Source organism: Haliaeetus leucocephalus, unplaced genomic scaffold (assembly GCF_000737465.1).
Source record: "Haliaeetus leucocephalus isolate CR32 unplaced genomic scaffold, Haliaeetus_leucocephalus-4.0 Scaffold932, whole genome shotgun sequence".
NCBI classification, from domain to species: domain Eukaryota; kingdom Metazoa; phylum Chordata; class Aves; order Accipitriformes; family Accipitridae; genus Haliaeetus; species Haliaeetus leucocephalus.
Genome location: NW_010973368.1, coordinates 2365068 through 2385921, shown reverse-complemented (window position 1 = coordinate 2385921; position 20854 = coordinate 2365068). Strand labels below are relative to the sequence as shown.

The 20854-nt window shown below is 39.3% G+C and overlaps 1 protein-coding gene across 1 annotated transcript in view; it reads right to left on the bottom strand.

The window, feature by feature from the left end:
- Positions 1–20854, bottom strand: part of MIPOL1 (mirror-image polydactyly 1) — a 144360-nt gene that overhangs the window by 33326 nt on the left and 90180 nt on the right. Inside the window, exon 10 of the mRNA XM_010583990.1 lies at positions 15425–15519. Coding sequence (XP_010582292.1) covers positions 15425–15519 — 95 coding nt within the window. The remainder of the gene's footprint in view (positions 1–15424; positions 15520–20854) is intronic.

Genomic DNA, 20854 nt, shown 5'->3' with positions numbered 1-20854 from the left:
AAACTCAGGGTCTTTGAACTCACAAACAATTTACCTGTTTTGTTCTGGCAAGTATACATCTGTAGCAATCTACTCATTTTACATTCTTCTCTGTTCCCATCTAGCTGTCCCACACTAAATGGCTATCCAAACTCACCTCCAGCAACTTTGCCAGGCTCAACACCTCCTTCACTAAACCAGGTTTTTCCCCCCAGTCATAAAAGCTGCACTGTTACAAACAGAAAGAAGGAACTCTGCAACATTTCTACAATGAAATTATATATATATATTCATTAATTTGACCAAAACCCACCCCAAACAACCCCTCGCCCGAACTAATACAACAACTGGACTCACCTACCTGGAAAGCAGATACTGCTTTTCTCTCTTGCAGCCTCATCCTTATTTCAAAGGTTTCCAAATTCTTGCTGCCTTTCAGTAGAGGAAATATTATGAACTGTTTGAGATTACCTTCTCACTCAAAGCAATGAATGCCACAGTCTTCTCCAGAATAAAAAGCTACTTTCTCTCCTTGGAATAGTAACTACAGTAATTTTGAGGAAGCAGGAGAAACAGTTGGTCATTAAACATTAAATGTATTAATGGGGCACTCACAGTGTATGGTTCGTCTGGAAAAGGCAGTTTTGTACTCGCATTTCAGAAGGACTGCTGCAATACAATAGCTACTGTGATAAATTTAGGTTTACCCCATTTAATGTTTAGCAGAATCTAATAAAGAAAACTTAAATCGATGTATTTTCCAAAAAATGCATGAGTAGCACTATTCACACCTTACAGCTACGAGAATCGAGAGGCAAAGAAACATTCCAAAAGAGGCCCTTCTGATTTCCACTCCCCAAACGGAGATCGTTAGGACTTGGTGTTTACAAGTTTTAGGGACTTGCAACTCCAGACGAAAACAATGACAAATCAGAATATTCAAAGCAGAAGCCCCCACAACAACTTTAGCAGCACATATAAAATCATCTACTTCTCCAGACTCATCACTTGAAGTCCTGTTTGGTTCTCTGGAAACCTCAGACCTGAGTATATGGATGGAGCATTCCGCAGCGCTTTCTTGTTACATGCATTGTTGGAAATGGACCTTCTGAAAAGCTCAGAAAAATGAACCAAAAAAGAAGTGACACAGGCTATGTAGGATGCTGGCTTGCTTAATAAAAGTCTTTATGTGATTCCCTGGAGTAGATGGAAAAGTGATTAATATGAAGTTTGGTACCTTAGGAGATACAAAGAGAGACATAATTCCTATGGAGAGAAATTCTGTCTGCTCCTAAGATACTGTGAATCTGTTCTTTATAGTTTCCTTTCCTAGTGCTAGTTCTTCGTGATCTAAAATCATAACACTTTGATGAAGGCTTTGTGCATCTCCTTACCCTGAAGTTCTGACTCATTTAGGTGATTAGGTCAACTCCCTAAATTTTAAGAGGCAGAACAGTAACAGAGATAAAGTAACAGGACCACTTCAGAGCACACTTAAATCAATGGGAGAACTCTTAAGTCCGAGGTAAATGTATCTGTTCACAAGGAACTCCAGAAACGGAGACACTAAGAGAAACAGGCATGCTCACTACGTCCTGAGCTTTTAGTGTAGACCTTTGTCTTGTTTTGCCTACTCTGGGGAAAATGAGTTCATAGTTAAAAACCTACGCCTAGAGCTAGGGAGAATGCGACCCAGTTCAGATGTCATATGTAAGAGCAGAGCAGACGAAAGGATTGCTTAGATGGTGGACAAAAAACTTTGGGACACACAAACCAGATATTTTACAACAAATAAAAACAAAAGTCAGCTCGCCAGAATAACCAGAATCCAGAATCTGATGTACATTTATCGAAAGACAGTAACATCCTGCCTATGTTTATGATGAGTAAAATTCACTGGCTGTTCAAGCTGAAGCACAGGCAAGCCTTCAGAGGGAGACTATAGGAAAGAGAAATGGAGTATGACATTCTCTGAGTAACTATGGTGCGTGGGGGGGAAGAACTTCAGTTGCCAGCCCCATCAAGTCCTGACAAAAGGAATGCGAGAGCTGTTCCCAAGGTGAAAGAAGAGAGGCTGAACAATTTGGCTAATGGGATCACATTGAGCTAATGGGATCACCATGACTTGCTTTTCTTCTGTTGGTGTATGTCAAAACTCTGATCTGTTTTACAATACATTCTACAGCAGTAGGCTAAACTTTGAGGCATTTTTGAGAGAATTTACATATCTTCAGATTTTGAGACTTGTGTGGAAAGAGTCTACAGGGCAAGAACACTTCAAGTTCAGAGGTTTACAAATTGTGAGAGCTGTTTTTCCTCTGTCAGAGAAAGAAGAAAAAAGAAACAGAAGGCTTGAACTTGCTAACATCTTCTTAAACAGATGTTTATTGCTGCTGCCCTCACATAGACATGCAGAGGTTACAGACACCTCACATCTGCACAAACCCCCATTTGCTACCTCTCACAAGCTGGGCGTAGACAAGAGAATAAACCCAACTGCACTGTAACACCAAACTATACTATGGCACATTCATATTTGGCAAGCACTGACAACACTCAGGAACGCTGTAAGTAATATTACCAATTTCTAGAAGCTCTGGAAAACTTGCTTAATGATCTTGCTTATGGTACCCTGTAAGTATTCTAGAGATGCTCCTGGGTCAACCCATAGGGATTTAAAAATAAAATAGTACAGGTCAAAATGATCAAACTATGGTGCCTATAGTTAAACCATGCTCCAGTGAGTGACTGGCTTTCCAAAGGAGCACTTGCAGATCCCTTCCCAGCTCCCTAAGCGCAAACTCAGGTGCCTAAACTTACGTATCCAAGACTGAAAATTTTGGCCACACTGTTTAACAGGCAGATCTGCTGGGAGGCCTCTTGTAACCAGTTTTTTTTTTTTTTTTAAAGCCTCGTATTATTGGACAGATACTGGCCCAAGTCCAATCCACAACTGCAAATCCAAAGAAAGAGCTCAGAGCAAACCAGCAGCCTTATTAGCTTTTAAAGATTTCATTTTCAAGAACGCAAGACCCTTTATTGACTAATGAAAGGCTGGGTCCCCAAGCCCACAGACTGATGTTGCTTGGAACATATTTTAATAATTTTGGAGTGCTAGCAGCCATCTGTCTAAAGAGCTTTGATTGCATAAATGCACTCTGAACTGCAGCTTCTTCTGACTCCAAACCCTTTCCAAAAGCCAAAGGGAACCCACAGGCATGGAAACTTCAAGACAATTCAAGGCCTTGCGATGTGATAAGGCTGCTTTTATTATTTAGCACATCATTAGGTTTAACGACACCACAGATAACAGATACACTGAAAAGATACCATTGTCATCTCCTATCTTGTAACAGTAATATCCAACTGTGACTCCACTTTGTTTCTACCCAACACTTCTTACTATGTTATTTTAAAAGAATAGATAAATGAAATAAAAGGATTTCTTTTCCTGTTGCAAGCACCAGAAATACTAACAAAATAAATACATAACAAATAAATAACACAAAAGACAAATGAGCACTCTTTCTTTTTTTTCACTACTTACTTTGTTTTTAAAAAAAAGATACAGAAGACAAGCAAACAAATCCCAAATAAACTACTGTATTTATAGTTTAGGCTATTGGCTGTTGGGCAGATACTGTTTGCACGTACAAGTCTAGTTTAGCCAGCACTGAATACAAATTTACATTGAAAAGTGAGAGATCCCTTGCAGTTACAGCTTTTATGTTAACACTTATGAACAAATTTTATACAATTGCCATAATTATTTCCTTCTCTAACTCTTGAAACAATTTGGGCATCTCAAAGCTTATTTTGTGGTGATGCGTGTTTTCGTCCGGGTGTCTACTGAACGGTACAGACACATGTTATTAATCCTGAAAGCTTGTAAGAACCAACAATGTTGAGCATGAAGAAAAAAAAACTTAAATTATCAGAGCCAAGAAATTTCTCTCAAAAATGAATGCAGCAGCCTGAAGAAAGTGTCAAAACCTGCATAAATATAGCTCTCTTGATGACGGGAGACACACAATGGTGGATTCTGTGTGGTAGACCATGACTTTATTTGCTCCAATCAGCAGCACCCTCAGTAGGTTCAACCCTGAGGTTACAAGATTTGCAGGTTTCTCCTCCTCCTGAGATCTGATTCTTGGCTCTTGTTCACTCAGGACACAAGTCACCAGTCACCAGAAGAAAATTTTACTATCACACACTGCAATGTTGTCTTTTTCAATTTAGTAGCCTTCATACTAGCCTTCATACTAGCTAGCAGTGTGAAGAAAGTGAAAGAAACAAACAAACACAGCACTTCTGTGTTGCTCCTGAAAACATTTGTGGGTGGCCATGCTCTAATCTGTATCACTTGATACAGCTTGGGGAAGAGCTTCTTTAAACTCACTTTGCTGTCAAAGAAAATATACCAGTGATGATTCACTCAGCGTAACTCCCTCCCTCTCCTTCTGTGGCTTTTCCTTCCAAACTCACAGCCAGAAAAGCTTCTCTGCTAGTGAGAGAGCAGCTCCGTACCGCTGCTTAGATGCTTTCTTGGTGGTGTTAGGAAAAAACCCAAGTTGCTCTGTGCTCGTTCTCCTTCCTGTCATGACCATACAAGCTGCAGCTTATAAAAGCAAACTATTACTAATATGTTATGTTTTACTCAAATATTTGAGAGGCTCAGAATTGTGCAAATCCCAGCAGGCCCACTTCTTCACTGGAAAACTGTGGCTGAAGCTTCCAAGTCGGTCCCTACCCTCTCTAAAAATGACAGCCTTCACACCTACGCTGGAAGAATTACCTGTACCAGATGAGTAACACATCATTATGCAATGCTGGACACAATGTTAAAAACTTTCAGCTTCCAAAACACAAGACCTCTATCACTAGTTAGAAAAGCAGCTCGTGGATGGAATGTAAAACTGGAAAATTTTCCAGTAAAAGGCATCAGCATGACATGCATGTAGCAATTTAATAAAAGCTCTAACTTAAAAAAGCAACTGAATAAAGAAAATACCTTACTCAGCTTCTCTCTTTGTAAACACAACAGGTGGGTAGTCTTCTGGCTTGTGTTCTGCGACAGGCTGAGGACGTCTGCCACTTGAATTCCTAGATCCTTCCTAACAGAAGTTTTCCATTGACTCCACTGAAAGCAGGGTTAAGCTCAAAGTAAGAAAAGCGATGTTATGTCTAGCACTGGCTGAAAATTGCTCATGTGGAAAGTCTTCTCACCAAACAAATATTTTTTTATTGGGAGATGTAAATTCCAACACAAAAAATATGTTGGCTTCCTGTGGCAAATTTCTAAGTGAAAATTTTCCTTTCACCTTGACATTTCAACTTGAAATGCTATTTTGTTTCAGTTCTTCAGCTGAAGAGAACTGAACTGAAACACATCAAAATGACCATTTTTTATTATTGAATTGACATTTTAACATAAAAAAACATGTCTTGTGAAAAATCAACAAAAAAGAAATGCATTTAAAGTCCCCCAACAATGTTATTACTTTATTTCTAAATATCATATTCATAACAAAAGAAATTCCCTTTCATACAATATTTATAGCCAAATTCTTTTTTTGCAATTTTAGATTTTCTTTCAAACTTCTCATGGGAAAATTTGTCTTTCAAACAGCTCTGATTACACGCACAGTTTTCCTGTATTTCTTTAACTTGCTCTAGAGAGGGCTGCTTCTTATCCTGTATCTGTTTTCATCCCTTGTTTTAAATTAGGAGTACCTGTGTTTTCATAGTCATAGATCTCGAAAGGTGTTATGGAAAACAGTCAAACTTCTTATTCAGTTTATACAAATAAAGCAGCCAAAGCAGAGTTTAGATTCATCTATATTCATCCAGCATTTCAATGGCAGAATCAGAATATGTAGCCTCTGGTCACATACCCTTTCTACCAGATAACAGATTTCATAATCCTGCATATGCTCTTTATAGATTTTCCAATGTTTCTTTTGAGTCTGCTTACATTACACAGAATAGATATAAACTCTACTGTTGTCAATGTCCTATTTTTACAAGTATTTCTACAGGAGTAGAATATTTTGTATTACTAATCTACTCCAACCTATCATAGCAGTCAGTCAGTTGTTCACAGGTAGTTCTTCCAGAGACTCTAAACTTTCCTTCCAATAACTCCATTTTATTAGGCTTTAACAAATTTGAAAAACAGTTCCTAGAAGCCTCTAGCTATGTACTTATTCCAAAAAGCACAGAACAAAATTAGACTTCCTAGACTTTTCAGCTCACTGAGAAACCAAGGAAGTCATAACAGAAAACCACAGAGAGCCACGGTAAAAGAGAAGAGGAAGGAATCAGCCAGGCGAAGCAGAGCTGCTAACAGAGAGCTAGCAGGGCCATGTATACAGAGTCGTGAGACCATATCAGCATCCGATGGCAAGGAATTCCTTTCTGTCAAGCAAATCCCTCCTCTTTAAGAAGAGCAGAAACTCATCTGAAAAGGTCCACCATAGCAAAAACGACAAGGTAAACGTTGTTTTAGTTCATTTTACCCCACGACAGCACATAAGTACAGAAGAACTCTGCTCAAGTCTGATTAAATACAGTATAAGGAGTTGCGGAGTGCTTCTAGCTTTAATGTGCTTGGCACAACAAGTGACTGGTTGGTCCTCAACTAATCTTAAAAACTTGAGAAAGTTTGCCAGTATAACACACCCAATAACAGAAGCAGTAGCAGAATTAGCATAGTACACAGTACAAGTTAAAACTGCATCACAGAGTGTGTTAGGCACTTTGGTCCGTATTCATGCTGCCCATGTTACTCCTCAGACCTGCTGCTTAGTGTTTCTTATTGGCAAGGCAGCTCTGAAGGCCAAGTGCCAGCCCCTGGAAACATTAGGCACAAAGATTTCATAAAATGTAGGTCAGACCAATCCATGCCTGAGTCAACAGCAGCACAAGGCAATTTGAGTGTACTACATTCACCTCCATGCTGGTTACAGGGATGGTGTGGGGTGGCTTGTTATTCCACCAGACGGCTGGGATCTGTGACAGTTCAGTGCTTCCTCTCCCTCAAAGTTTTTATAAGTCACTAAAGCTGAGCAGGAAATTGTTTTTCCATGCTACAATTTTTTTTTCTCAGTGAGACGGGAAAATTTTCAAAATCATGTCAGGGCAAAAAGAGAAACATTCAAAAGTATTTTTTGTGTGTGTCTAAATGAATGAGAGACAGAGGAAGCTCGGAAAGCACTCTCTCTGATGCTAAGATATTCCATTGGGAGGCAAAAAAATCACACCCACCCCCACCAGGGTCAGATACTGCTTTGCCTTTTCATTGCCTGTCAAACAGGCACCATAAACACCAAGCCTATGGTATATACTGGAGTCCCTCTCTACCATCCCTCTTCTGTGGAAATGGTCAAATATTAACTGGAGTACAGATGCACGCTCCCAAGAAAGTTCCCTATCCACTGATTTAAAAAGTCAGTCTCTCTGACTTTATTATTGCTACAAAGTAGAGCAAATGCAGAAGGAGAGACAATAATCAATTCCAGGCTAGAGAACGAGAAGTCTGGGAACAGGGCAGGGGGGGAGAGGATAATGAATCCAATAAAGTGTGAAATACATAAGGATAACAAGGATAACAAGGTAGGGCTCTGCCTCCACCACTCACCTTCACCAAGACACTGTGAAATACAGCCATCTCAGTACTGCCAGTAAAACTTCATGCAGCTGCTTTGCCAAGCAGAGCAGCTTACTGATCTGTTTTTCCCCCTTCAGCTGGCTGATCCAGTTCATGAAACAGCCCCCAAACCCTGGACGTTTATCTTCTGTAACACTAACAAGCAATAAGGAGACAAGGCAAAAGAAGACAGAGGGGCTTACCCGTGGGAAGATGCTTACGGGACTACAGAGTGAGAAAGACCCGCCAACCTAAAATGCCAATTCTTTCGGGGTTGCAGCACCCCACTGCAAAGTGGCACAATAACAGAGGAGAAGCTTGAACCCGCAGATTCTAAATCCCAGGTCCAAATTACCAGGGTGTTGGCTCCCCTTGCCCCCACAAATTGACTAAAATTCACTGAAACCTCCACGGGTTGTTCAGAGAAGGTGTGGTTTTACCTAATCTGATTTAAAAGACAGTAAAGCCCCTTGCCCCCCATTTTTGACTAATTTCAGCACTCAGTTCAATAAACAAACAGGAAGAAAGCATGCACATTAAAAAAAAAAACCAACCAAACCACAAACAAGGGCTAGAGCTCCATTCTTTGCAGGTCTAAATCTCCCACAGAAATCAGCAGGACTTTCTATGTAGAGAATAAACTAAGAAATATAGTTTGGATAATACCTGAGGGTTTTTTTATAATAATGAAAGACAAACAAAAACCTTAGTGTTCCCTTACAGAGCCATTGTTTTCCATATGTTAGGCTGTATTGAATTGGAGTAGGTTAGGGTCCTTTACAAGAAGACATATCACACTGTCTCCCACTGTATAATAGATGCAAGCGCCTCATCTCTGATATAAAAGAGAATCGCTCCTCTGCTTGGAAGCGGGAAATTTAATTAGCTCAAGATTTATGTTTGATGTCAGGTGTCTGAAACTCCTGGACAAAATAGAAGTCACTGCTGCAAGGACAGAGAATACTTAAAACACAACTGCCATCTTCTCCCTGATCTCCCCAAAATCATTCTGCAAAAAGAACAGTAGGTTTACAGTGATATCATTATCCGGCCATTCTTAATGACTGTAATTATACCATGCTATGTCTAAAGCAACTAATACTGAAACAACAACAGCAACTGCCAGAATAGCAGCGAGCAGACAGGATGAAAAGAGCAGGAAAATGAGTCAATGGCCATAACTGAAAAAGCGAGATAAAAACCCAGTCACGCGAAAACCAGTTCTCTGATGTAAACTGCAGGGGCAGGTGCTCAAGGTGTCCTGCTATTGCTTTAGAGGAAGGACCAAGATCACCACTCCGCACTAGTGGTTGCAGCCTCACTAATCCCACTGTAAGGGGTTTCCAGTTCATTTGGACTGGGAAGCTGGATGTTAGAGCAGCCCAATCTTCTGCTACACATCATGTCCCCCTGAGAGAAATCTGGACTGGACAAATCTCTGAAAAAGACTGAGAGATGGCAGAACAAACAGGCTGAAATGTTTGAGCAGGGGTCAGTTAGAGAACAGAAGACTGAATATTTAGGCAGTTGTATTCTGATTTGCTACTGCAGTGGCTGTGAACCACATAGAATACAAGAAGAGGATGAATATTGACACATTAGGTAAAAATAATTAATAGCCCTTAAAACTGGAATGAGAGGAACAGTCTAACAGCAAGAATTACACTATTATATATCCATGCACAGAGTCCATGGAGCATGGTTGAAATGGTACCATGTGAGTATTACATTCCAGAACATCAGCCATGAAACTATAGAATGGAAGTAAATGAAACACACATCACTGTATTCACAGCTTGAATAGAAAACAGCCTTTTTTTTCCAGGACTGCAAATAATGCCTTGCAAAGCATCTTTCTTCATCTATTTCTCCTGTTACAGGGTGATTTAGTTCTGTAATTAAAATGAAAATTGAGATTGTCCCGGTGATTTGAGGAAATCATAAAAAACTTTCTTGATTCTCTTCTCTTTCACGTCTATCAATTTAGGTCTTTAAAAAGATGAACCTCCACATCATTTTACAAGAGACTTCATGGGAAAAATATATGGGGCTCCACAAAAACATTTTTTATTTAGACTGTTTGCTTGTGTCACTTAAACATGAATTCCAATTTAACTGAAGTATCAGGAGCATTGAAACTTTTAGATTGAAATTTTGTTAAACTTCTTCAGCAGTTTGTAACTTATAAAAGTGATACAACTGGTTAGGAAGCAAGAAAACAGTTGAGGAGCAAAGAAAACAGGGAGCAAAAGCTGACAGAGAAGCTATCCATATTAATTGAAAGTTTGATTCTAAAAAGATTTATTTCAGGTCATAGCACTTACTAGTACAAGCGGTCTCACTGAAGTTACTCTTCTATTTCATTATAGAAAACCACCACATAACTGTAAAATAAGCCATCTTTTTCTCCCATCCTTCCATGCAACGTGCAACTCCTGGGACTGTGACATTCATCTGGCATTAAAACTCTGTCTCTCCATGCTATTATCTTTCTGTCAGATCTTCATCTCAACTTCAGGAGAGTAAAAAATAATTCTAAATTAAATTTTATTTTAACATTGCAAGTTTTTTCAAATGCCTGTTCATTAGGAAATTTGCTGAGATAAATGTAAGTTTCTTCCCATTATGACTTCCAGCCTGCAGCTATTTCTGCACCTCACACGTTTCAACAGCAAATTGGAAGAACCTTTGCATAAAGATTTTTTGCAAAAAGTTTTCACGGTCCCTCCTCCCTTGTGAACATCAGACTTGGCAAATACATGGCTTTTAGAGAACTTGATTAAATCACAGAGGAGCCTCCTAAATTGTCATTGAAATAACTACTGAAACTTACTAAAAGCATGCCTAAATTTTACCTTAGAGCCTGGACATACCAATTCTTATCCTCAGCAGCTTTATTCAAAGGTGTGTGAACTAATGCAGATGTATATATCTTACACAGCTGGAGAGTAACCAATAATTTTATTGAATTGTCCTTCACTGCACCTGACCCCAATATGAAACCTATCAAAAACATACTTTTAAGTGAGGATAGTATTGTATTTTTATGTTGCTGTCTTATCTTTCTTTGCAATAGGGTTGACATGTTAGTGGTGCACCTTTTGCTGTACTAGTTAAAATTTGTTCAAATTATTTGTCTGTGAAAACTCCTGGTGCCAGAGCTTTTCAGTGAAGTACTGTAGACTTTAAAATAAAAATAATTGGGAAAATATATATATGTACTTCCCTATATAGAGAAATATTTCTCATACACAGCTGTGCTGTTTTAGGTAATATGTGAAAAATAAGCAGTATGCAATAGCATATGTCTATGTCAGCATTTTAACATGTAGGAGGAGTACACTTTGGAAGCATTATTAAAATAGAAGGAAACTGATTACAAAAATGGACAGACCACATAACTGAAAAATATGCAAATAAAAAACTTGTAATGATGTTCAAACAACAGAGCTATGTGAGAAAGAGGTAGTGGGATTAACACTCCCACATACTTCAAAACTGATTATTTGGATATAGCCTTCTTTGGTCACTGAGGATTTATGATTTGCATTAATCCTTAGCTTAAAGAGTACTATGTTGAAACAATTACATTAGTAAGCTAGAAACTCTATACTGCTCCTAACTGTTATGCAAATTTTCATTTCTGATATGTAATTTTGGGTTACTATCCAGAAAACATAATTTTCCTTTTGCGACATGACAGAGAAACAACACAAGAACAATCAGAAGCAGAGAACCTGCCCAACTTTATTCGGAGCCAATTTCCTCTTCCTTCTGTATCTGAACTAGATTCTTCCTCCTTTTCTTTTTCCTCCTTTTCACTTCTCTTTGCTTTTAAAGAAGTCTGGTATTGTTCTGGGATGTGCTTTCTTTTCAGAAAGTCAAAATTCAGGTGGAAATCAATGTTCCATCATTTATTCCCCAAAAGCTCATTTTAATTTTGGTTTGGGTCTTTCAGGCCTTCCATGAAACGCTGGTTTCAGCTAGGATTCTCTTTCCATTTCATCTGCAAAGAAGTATGGTTTACAACACAGACTTCTTTCACAGGTGGAGAAGAAAATTGAATGGCTTCAAACAGCAGCAGCTACCAGATCACAGAATTGTAGAATAATTCAGGTTGGAAGTGACCACTGGATGTCTCTAGTCCAACCAACCTCCCTCTCAAAGTGATATCAACTATGAGATCAGACCAGGTTACTCATGACTTTATCAAGTCAGGCACTGGAAATCTCCAAGGATGGAGATGGCAAAACTCCTCTGGGCAACCTGTTCCAATGACGGACAGCCCTCATGGTGAAAAAGTTTTCCCTTATAACCAGTCCGAAACTCTCTTGTTTCAATTTGAGTCTATTGTCTCTCACCCTCTTGTCATGCAGCACTGTGAAGAGCCTGCCCTTCTTGATAACCTCCTCATAGACATTGTCAGGCTGCTGTTAGGTTTCCCTGAAGCCACCAAAGAAAGAAAATTTTTTTTTCCTCCAGGCAGTACCCTCAGTCTCTATTTACAGTGTAAATGCTACAGCTTCCTCATCATACTGGTGGCCCTCTGTCAAACTTGCTCCAATTTATAGATGTCTTACTTTTACTGAGGACCCCAAACTTAGTATTCTAGATACCAGGAATCTTTCTCCTGGAGAAAAAAAAGGGGATTATTTTTTTTCCTGAAAGTCTCCACTTGTTTCCTTGCTTTGAAAATGCCTGTGTATGCATACAGTTGCACGTTCACACATACAGATATTCGGGACCTAAATATCTCTTCCCTGATCTTGTACAATAAAATGATATTTGGCTTTTTCTGGATTATACTAATGTTTGTGAAAGACAGATCAGTATAAAAATACATTTTAACGTTACTGTTTACGCATGTATGCATTCAAAAATTGTTAATATATGCACACAGTCATTACTTTTATGACCAAACCCCTAAGATGTGGTTGCACATTAAGGCATGCCTTTAGGTGTCCTTTGTACACTTTAACGTTAGCCTCTAGTATTTGGGTTTTTCTTAAAGTTGTTTCTCCTAAGTTAAAGGACGATGCAGAATTCTCAGTTAAAACAAGAAACAAAGAAAAAAAGTGTGACAAAATGCTTTTTCTAAGGCCAAGGAAGACCTAAGAGCAGAAAGAGAAGGCACCAAATGGAGCCAAAATTCCCAAGCCACTGTCATGCTGGCAGACAGAGACAAAAGAAGGTGTGAGAAGCTGGCACAGGGATGAGAGAACAGTAGGTGAAGGAAATGTGCGCCCTGCATAATAATGTGTCTCATTGCAGCTCCACAGTTCAGATGAGGAGTGGAGCATGTGCAGAAGCCTATATTTTGCTCACTGGGGAGCTCTGAAGTCCAAAAGAGAAATAACTCCACGGAAATGTAGTCTTGAACAACAAATCATCTAGCTAACTCACTTGGATCAATGCACCAAACTTCCACCTCAGTCCAAAACAGAGTGTCTGAAAAACACTCTCAGTGCTTACTCTAGATTATCACAGCATGTCAAACAGTAAAATGAAATAAAAAGACCCAGCAGTCATCTAAATAAGCATTCCTTAACTAGCTTCCACATACAAAACAGAGAGTAAATTTTCACTCATTTGGGATGGCCTGAGAAAAGCACTCTCTGCTTTGTCATTCATGATTATTGTGGCCATCCCATCCTTGGCCTAACAGTCCCCACAGCTTTATGCACACGTGGCATACATTCTTTTCTTCATCTCTCTCATTTGGCATGTGTTCAAAGTACTGCCACTCTGTTGGATGACAGAGGCTGCAGATGTTCATGTAACATAAGGGAAACGGCAACCAAAATGTTAAGTTGTTCATAAGAATCCTCATCATGGATTAATTTATAACCAAGGCAAAAGATAGGCCTGAGACCTCAAACATTGCTACTTATGCACTTATAGGAGTCCTTCTCGTTGCCTTTTACACCCCTCACCAGGTTCAATTCCAAGTGGCCTTTGGCTTTTCTAGCCATGTCTCTGTATGCTCAGTGTCTCCACACTGTGAGAGGCTGTGGAGTCTTCATCCATGGAGATATTCAAAACCCTTCTGGACGTGGTCCTGGGCAACTGCTCTCGGTGGCCCTGCTGGAGCAGGGGGGTTGGACAAGATGACCTCCAGAGCTCCCTTCTAATATCATTCAATCTCTGTGACACACAACCATGTGACTCTGAGGGTCCCCTTCAGAATGCATCAGAAAAAAAGGACATCCTCCAAGGACAGTGAGGGAGGAGATAAAATCTTTCACTTCTAATGTTCTAAATTAGTACATAACTTGCATAACTTAGTAGTGATACAATAGTTCTTGCCCCAGGGGATATTCAGATGAGCATTTCCACACCTTATGGCTAAACCCTGCAAATGCCATCATCAAACGTACAGGGAAATTCTGCCTGTTCAAATTAAAGGCTGTAAGTTAACAACATGGTACGTTCTAATGGTGATTCCTGCAAGTCATTATTGTTAATGTTTTTCAGATTGTTGAATGTTATATATTAGTGCAAACTTGATACACTATGTCAAAAATATAACTCAAAAGTCAATGAAAAATCTCCTGCAACGTGCAGAGACAAACACAAGCAAACTCTTAATTTCTGAAATATCAATACAAAAATTGCATTTCAGTTTTTAAATTATTCTACAAAATCCATTTAAGTGAGTAATAAGGGTACTACAATAAATTCTTTCTAGCTTGGTAAATCATACCATAATTTGTTCACACACTAAATGCTGACCAAGTTCATTAAAAGCAATAATCACAAATTGCTTGGGGTTTCTATTCACTATTAACAGGCTTTAAATAAATGCCTATGAGATTTAGGAACAAAAGTTGTTTTTGAAACTTCCCTCCAAGGTTTTAATAAACTTAATGAGAGGGGGAAACTCAAAAAGCCTCTAGAAACCTGAGTATTTTTCACTTGTAAATGCTGAAACACTGAAAACATATATAGTTTTGCTACTGCAAATGCTTTTTAGTCATAACTAACTAGTCCTCTTTATTCCCAATGAACATAATATTCACACTACATTTATTATTTACCTCTGCAGCCCACATCCCTCATCACAGACATTCAGCCTTCAGATTCACAATTTTCTGCTGTGTTGATGCCAATTCTCCTGCCTTTAACCTGCTGGCAGCTCTGTATGCCCTCTCACACAGGAGGTCAGGATGAAATGAGAGCTATAACCCCACATCACTCCATAAAACAACCTAACTCCTTCACTGGACCACACAGAGCTTTTCCTTAGGGACTAAAACCTACTGATCCATGCAAATGTTCAGTGCAGCCCACCTAAATTAATGAGAAAATGGCTATTTCCCTCATTCTACATACTGCTACAGAACGTAAGGAATTAAAACATACATATATTGGGGCTGAAAAAGAAAACAGTTTAGAATTACAGATTTTATTATTTTAAAATCTATGTTGATTAAGTTAGGTATGTGCAAACAACCAGGGAAGAAGCAAGCACTTATGTCAACTGGTTCTTTTGTCCTCGTGTTTTTAAGTGAGCGCATCACTATAACACAGCTTTCTCATTTTTATGAGAATCAACTGCCAGCAACCTTCCCCTTCCCTTAGAAGAAACCAACAGAAAATTTAGGCTATAAGAAAAGGGCTTGAATTTCAAAGAGATGGTTGGTGAGCAGTAAAGCAGAAACACAGGCCTTGATTCATTGATGTATTCACATTTCCAACAAATACCTATTTGATAAGGCCATTTCCTCACTCAGTCAGACACAGTACAGAAAATTTCTCCTATGAGTCACTGATTTATATTAGTATTAATTATTTTACCTGTAATAAACACGCAATGTCTGGATTTCTTCCTCTAATTTTTTGCACTGTTGAAAAGCAGCCTCTTTTTCTTGTTGCAAGGCTATCAATTCTGCCTGTGAAATGATAAACATATGATAAGCAATTTATTCAGAATATCCATATTGCTTTGAAAACGTAACAATCCTTTGTGCCTTCATTTCAGCCATGCTTTGTTATAATTACACATATAAAGTTATACTGTTTTGTAACGCTGCCTATTTAATTCTTATGAAAAATCCTTTCTTGTTGTAGCATTGCAATGGTTTCTATTTTTTTTTTCCCAGAGGAACGATGTTTTGAATGGCCTCGCCCACATATACGGTAAACTTCTTGAATGGCTAAGTTAAGACCTCTTCAGTTCAGCCAAGTGTTTGTCAGCAAACATATTTCACGTCAATGTAACGTTCCTATAGGGCAAAACTGTTGACCGACACATAGAGAGTGAAGCAAGGCACTCAGCCGTAAACTACCGCTGCACGACTCCTGGTCTGCACATGGCTCTCCGGCTGTTAAGCGCGGCTCCTGTGGTGGGAGCCGCTGGCTGGTGTGAGGGGCAGGAGAGCTGCCGGAGAACCCGCGCCCTGAGCAGCGGCAGGCGACGAGCCAGCAGGGACTGCCGAGACCGGCACTGCCGGCTCGCTCTGGGGTCTGGGTGCGTTCTCGCCCAGGATCTGGTTTATAGCGGAGTGAGGGAATCCCTGAGCGATCGCTGTCATCTCCCACCTGTGAACCTTCCCGGATGTTCCCTCTCCCGTTGTTTATTCACACCACCCTGTGAAGGGCTTGTGACTCACGGCCATTATGGAAATTGCAGCATGTGGCTTGTAAGTCAGGAAGGTAGCCAGCCCTGACATGGCCTTAGAGTTAAAGAGGAGGTAGGAGAAATAAGTACTCAGCTATATTTAATATGGCTCTATAGCTTAATCACCATTAATTTAAAAATGTCCAGTTTCAACAGCACTGCAGGACTCCCTTGAGGGCCCAGGTACCATATAAATTATCTTAAAATCAGCAGATGAATAATTGTTGTAACAACAAATAAGACCGGGCTTGCACAGCAATTCTTTGACACATGAGCCTGAGCATTGGGCTGCTTTCCAATGTTTTTAATTCGTGGAGTAAGTTATTAATTGTACAAATTGTAGAGCCCAAACCAAGAGGCACATGTGTGAGAAACGCTGACTGCGGATTCTGCCAACTCTTCAGGACAGCGTTGCGGAAAAGTTTTTTCGTAAATTAAAGACCTGTTACAGGAGCTATAAACACATGAAGGGAAACGCACAGAGTTCAGCCTCTAGCTCTGCCAACTCACTGTATAATCATGAACGACTGCCTGTATGCCTCAGAATCTCTCTCCTTAAACAGAGCTCCCACTTGCTTCTGTTTCCTGTTTGTCTCTTAAAACTGTAGGTCTTCAAGGCAGGTGTTTTACTGTTTACTGTCAACTCCCAGTCATCTATGGGCAATTTATTCTCCTGGTTGATTAATCATGTCCTGGATACATGGCTGACTCCTGGCAAATTTTATTAAACACCGCATTGCACAAATGCAGCGACACAACCAGTCTCTGCACCGTGCTGCTCAGTGCGTCATGTTGCACCCATGGTTTTGCATTGCCTGGGTACAGGACCCACCGCTGTAATTGCTCCTGCAACAGACATTCATAAACTTTTAACAGGAAGTTCCCTGAAAAATAAAAACCAACTTTCTTACTATACAGAGGGTTCCTTCAGCTTTGAAAGCAAAAAGCGTTAATGTTTAACCTGTGAGTGACAGTGTTTTAGAGCTTCTGATACTGAAAACAATGTACTGGATGCTGGCAAGCCCTAACTCCTGTCAGCAAGAGGTTAAAATCCTCTGCAGGTGAGCCTCTTGCCCAGTGCTGCTTGCTGCCTTGCAAGCAGAACTCACAGAACACAAGGATGTTAGCCAAACCAAGCTATTTTCTGTAATTATACTGTTCTGTAGGTGAAACAACATTCTTAAAAATTGGAAACACGCTTGAATCAAAGTAGGTGGTTTGTTCTAGAGGCCAATAATTAACATCCTTGCCAATTTTCAGTGTACTGTGAAGTGTGATTGAAACGGTAGACTGAAGGAAATGCTTGCAGCTGACACACCTACTCACGGAGAGATTAACGGCTAGTCTCTTTGGAGAACTATCATAAAAAATACACCTAGTGTTCCACTTGCTTTTCAGGACAAAAGTCAGAAGGCACTACAGCCTGAAAACTCTTATTTATGACAGTTTTTCAGCAGAGAAAACTGCATTAATTTGAGTCGGTTTGCATCTGGGTTTGCACCAGTAAAAATAACAGCAGAATCAAGTGCTTTGGAGTTAACAAAAAACAGCTACAAAAACTGAAGGAAAGAAAAGTAGACATTTGCTAACCTCCTCAGTAGCATGTAGTGGGGTTGATACTAGGGAGCTGCATGAGACCAACAAAAATTCTAGCACAGGAGTTTTTGTGCACAGCATGCAGCCGTGCAACAAAACAAACCATCATTCACAGGCCTGAAGAGTGGTAAACACAAATAAATGACTCAAACATCCTTCCAAAAGAGAGATGTCTTCCTAGACTAGAAGAAAGCAAGCAAAACAGTGCCCAACACAAAATTAAATTGCTAACTAAAATAATGGTGCCTGCACTACTATAAAACATTTGGAAGACTCCTAGAATGTCTATTGAAATCCATCCATAGTGCACATGGCAAAAATCCTACATGAGCTCACCTCTACTAATAACAATAGCTGCTTGGGAACTTTTTAACAAAATATTATTCCTTTGGAAAATGTCAAGCTGTGGAAATCAGAACTCTTCACAGAAATAGATCAGTTTTGATTATATTTTTTTGGAAGATAGGGTAAAAGAAGGAGCAACAAGAAGAAAAAGAATTGCACTCAGGTTCCTCTGGTGGAGGTTTTCCCTAAAAAGGTCAATTTAGAGGTAAGGTCGGTCACCACTTTGGTATAGGGGTCACCCTCAGTGAAGTTCCTGTTTAACCATGAAAGGGTATTCTGATCACTGGGATATGGTCTCTTTCTCACAATTTTGTTTTGCGCACAAGTTCCTGCACTTTCATATTTGGTTTAACTTGGATAGATCCTTCCCCCTTCTTTGTTCCCCCCATCCCACTTTCCTGTAAAAGACAATTCTCGTTTCTACACTTTCCCCATTTTGCATTTTAGCAAACAGTTACTTGTTGAAAACTTAAATTTTCCAATTAAATCTAAAAGCTAATTGCTACCTATCAAACTTAAAATAGCCAATCTTGACTAAGAAAATATCATTACTGATCCTTTTGCTGTTGCTTTTGTTTCAAAATATTTAAATGAACAATGCTATGTGCTTTGTTAACCCAAAGGCTGGAAAAACACAAAACTTAAGCAAAGGAAAACAGTGTAAAACTAGTTTTTATCTTTTCCTAATTCCTCTAGGGCAAACATGAGCACCCTCAACTCTAATCTAAATTGAAAGAAGAAAGAACACACAGCATCCTATGCTGTCAGGTTCCCTGTGGGTGAGAGATGTTTTTTATAATGCTTTTCAACATCCAGCAGAAGGAAAAAAACATTCAATGAACTCGAGTAACAAAGCTTCATAGCTTTATCTTTTTACTGATTTTTTTTCTCATGTATTTATAGAGAGCATATATATTTCCACCTATGTATATTTATGGAGAAGATATATTTCTCCTTCCTTACGTAGGCTAAACAACCAACCTTTTCTGTTACCTCTCAGTAAGCAGGCTCTCCATTCTGATCAATTCAAACCCATCTCTCATCAGTACTTTGCTAGCAATACCTCCTAACTCCAGTGGAAACACCTTACCTGATACATTCTTGCATCCATTTTGCTCACAGTCACACTCTGGTACCTGTCTGTTCTCCTGCCCACTGGTATTACCCAGCTAACACTGGAAATTCTTATTCATCCTGAAACGATGTTACCTTACACTTGGTACCACTGAATTCCACCCCACTGCTTTTATTTTTCCAGGACTTGAGGCCATTCCAATCTTTCTGCAAGACAGCTTGAACTTGCTTTGTATCAATAATATCTCCACTTTGTATTAATAACATATCCCAGCTCTGCATCATCAAGCAATTTTGTTGGTACGCTGTTGCTCTTCATGCCAAGGGTTCTCAAAGACAGCATTAAAGAAAACTGGTTCAGCACCAACTGGTGAGAAATTGGAGAGAAATTCCACTAGTGAAATCCTTGGACCTTAACGTTTCTCCTTTCAAAGCTGTTTGCTGTTGCCTTCCTGCTAACTAGTTCCTTATTGCCTTTGACTAATCCCTCATCTCTTTCATGGGTACATGACATTTTGCAGACAGACATGAGCTCAACATGCCCATCCTTCCAAACAAGAGATGCTAGGTGAACCCAGTTAACAGCAAGCAGCATTTCCCACATTAAGCTTGTGCCTGCTTGTAAAATAATAATATACACATTCTCCACCATAATTAATAATTTTCCATATGGCACCACATATAAGCTTATAAGCTTATGTGTCAGCTTATATTTAACAAGTTTCATTGTCTAAATAACCAGTTATCATACCAAAGAAGAATTCTTGCATGATCTTACTTGGGTGAAAGTTGTACTTCAATCCATTGTTGATGGATCCATGCTTTAAAAACATTTTCATTCCAAATTTACTCTGAAGCCTCACAAAAAAGACTAACTGGTCTACAATTATCAGAATTATGGTTTTTGCCCCTCTGAATATAGATGCTGCCTTTGTTAATTCCTTGTCATATTACACTGTACACAGCCTCATAGGATTTATTAAAGAACTTTACTACCATTCCTGCAATTTCAGGTACCAGCTCTTTCAGAATTGGGGATAGAAACCATCCATTATCCCAATCTGAGCACAATAATCTATTGAACAGCTATGATGTGCTCCATTTCCATACATTCACTTTTCTTAACCCCTGTCCTCATAGTTGACATCATCATTGCCCAATGCTAAGAGAAAAAAAAATAACACACTTTTGGACCTAATCCGGATTATCCTTGATCTCCATGCCATGCTCAGAGCGGTGGCACATTTCCTCTTTCCTTGTTTTCATTTCAGTCATTCCACTATTGTTTGTTCTAATTTCCTTTCCAAGGGCCGATTTAGCTTATAGCTAAATAGCTCTGGCAATTTTCATTTGTCTCTATATCTCCTGTTTTATAAGACGTAACTTTCTTGCTTAATAAGTATTCTTCTTGTAGACGACTTATTCTTACTTTATTCTTATTGAGATTATAATTAACCCGGTTAGAACTGACACCCTTCCCACCCAAAGCATTTTCACCCAGCTTGACTGAGATATTCGTCAACGTGCAAGTATTCCTTAACTTGGTAATAGTTGCTACCAACAGCTTGCTTTCTACTGATCCAGGATATTCC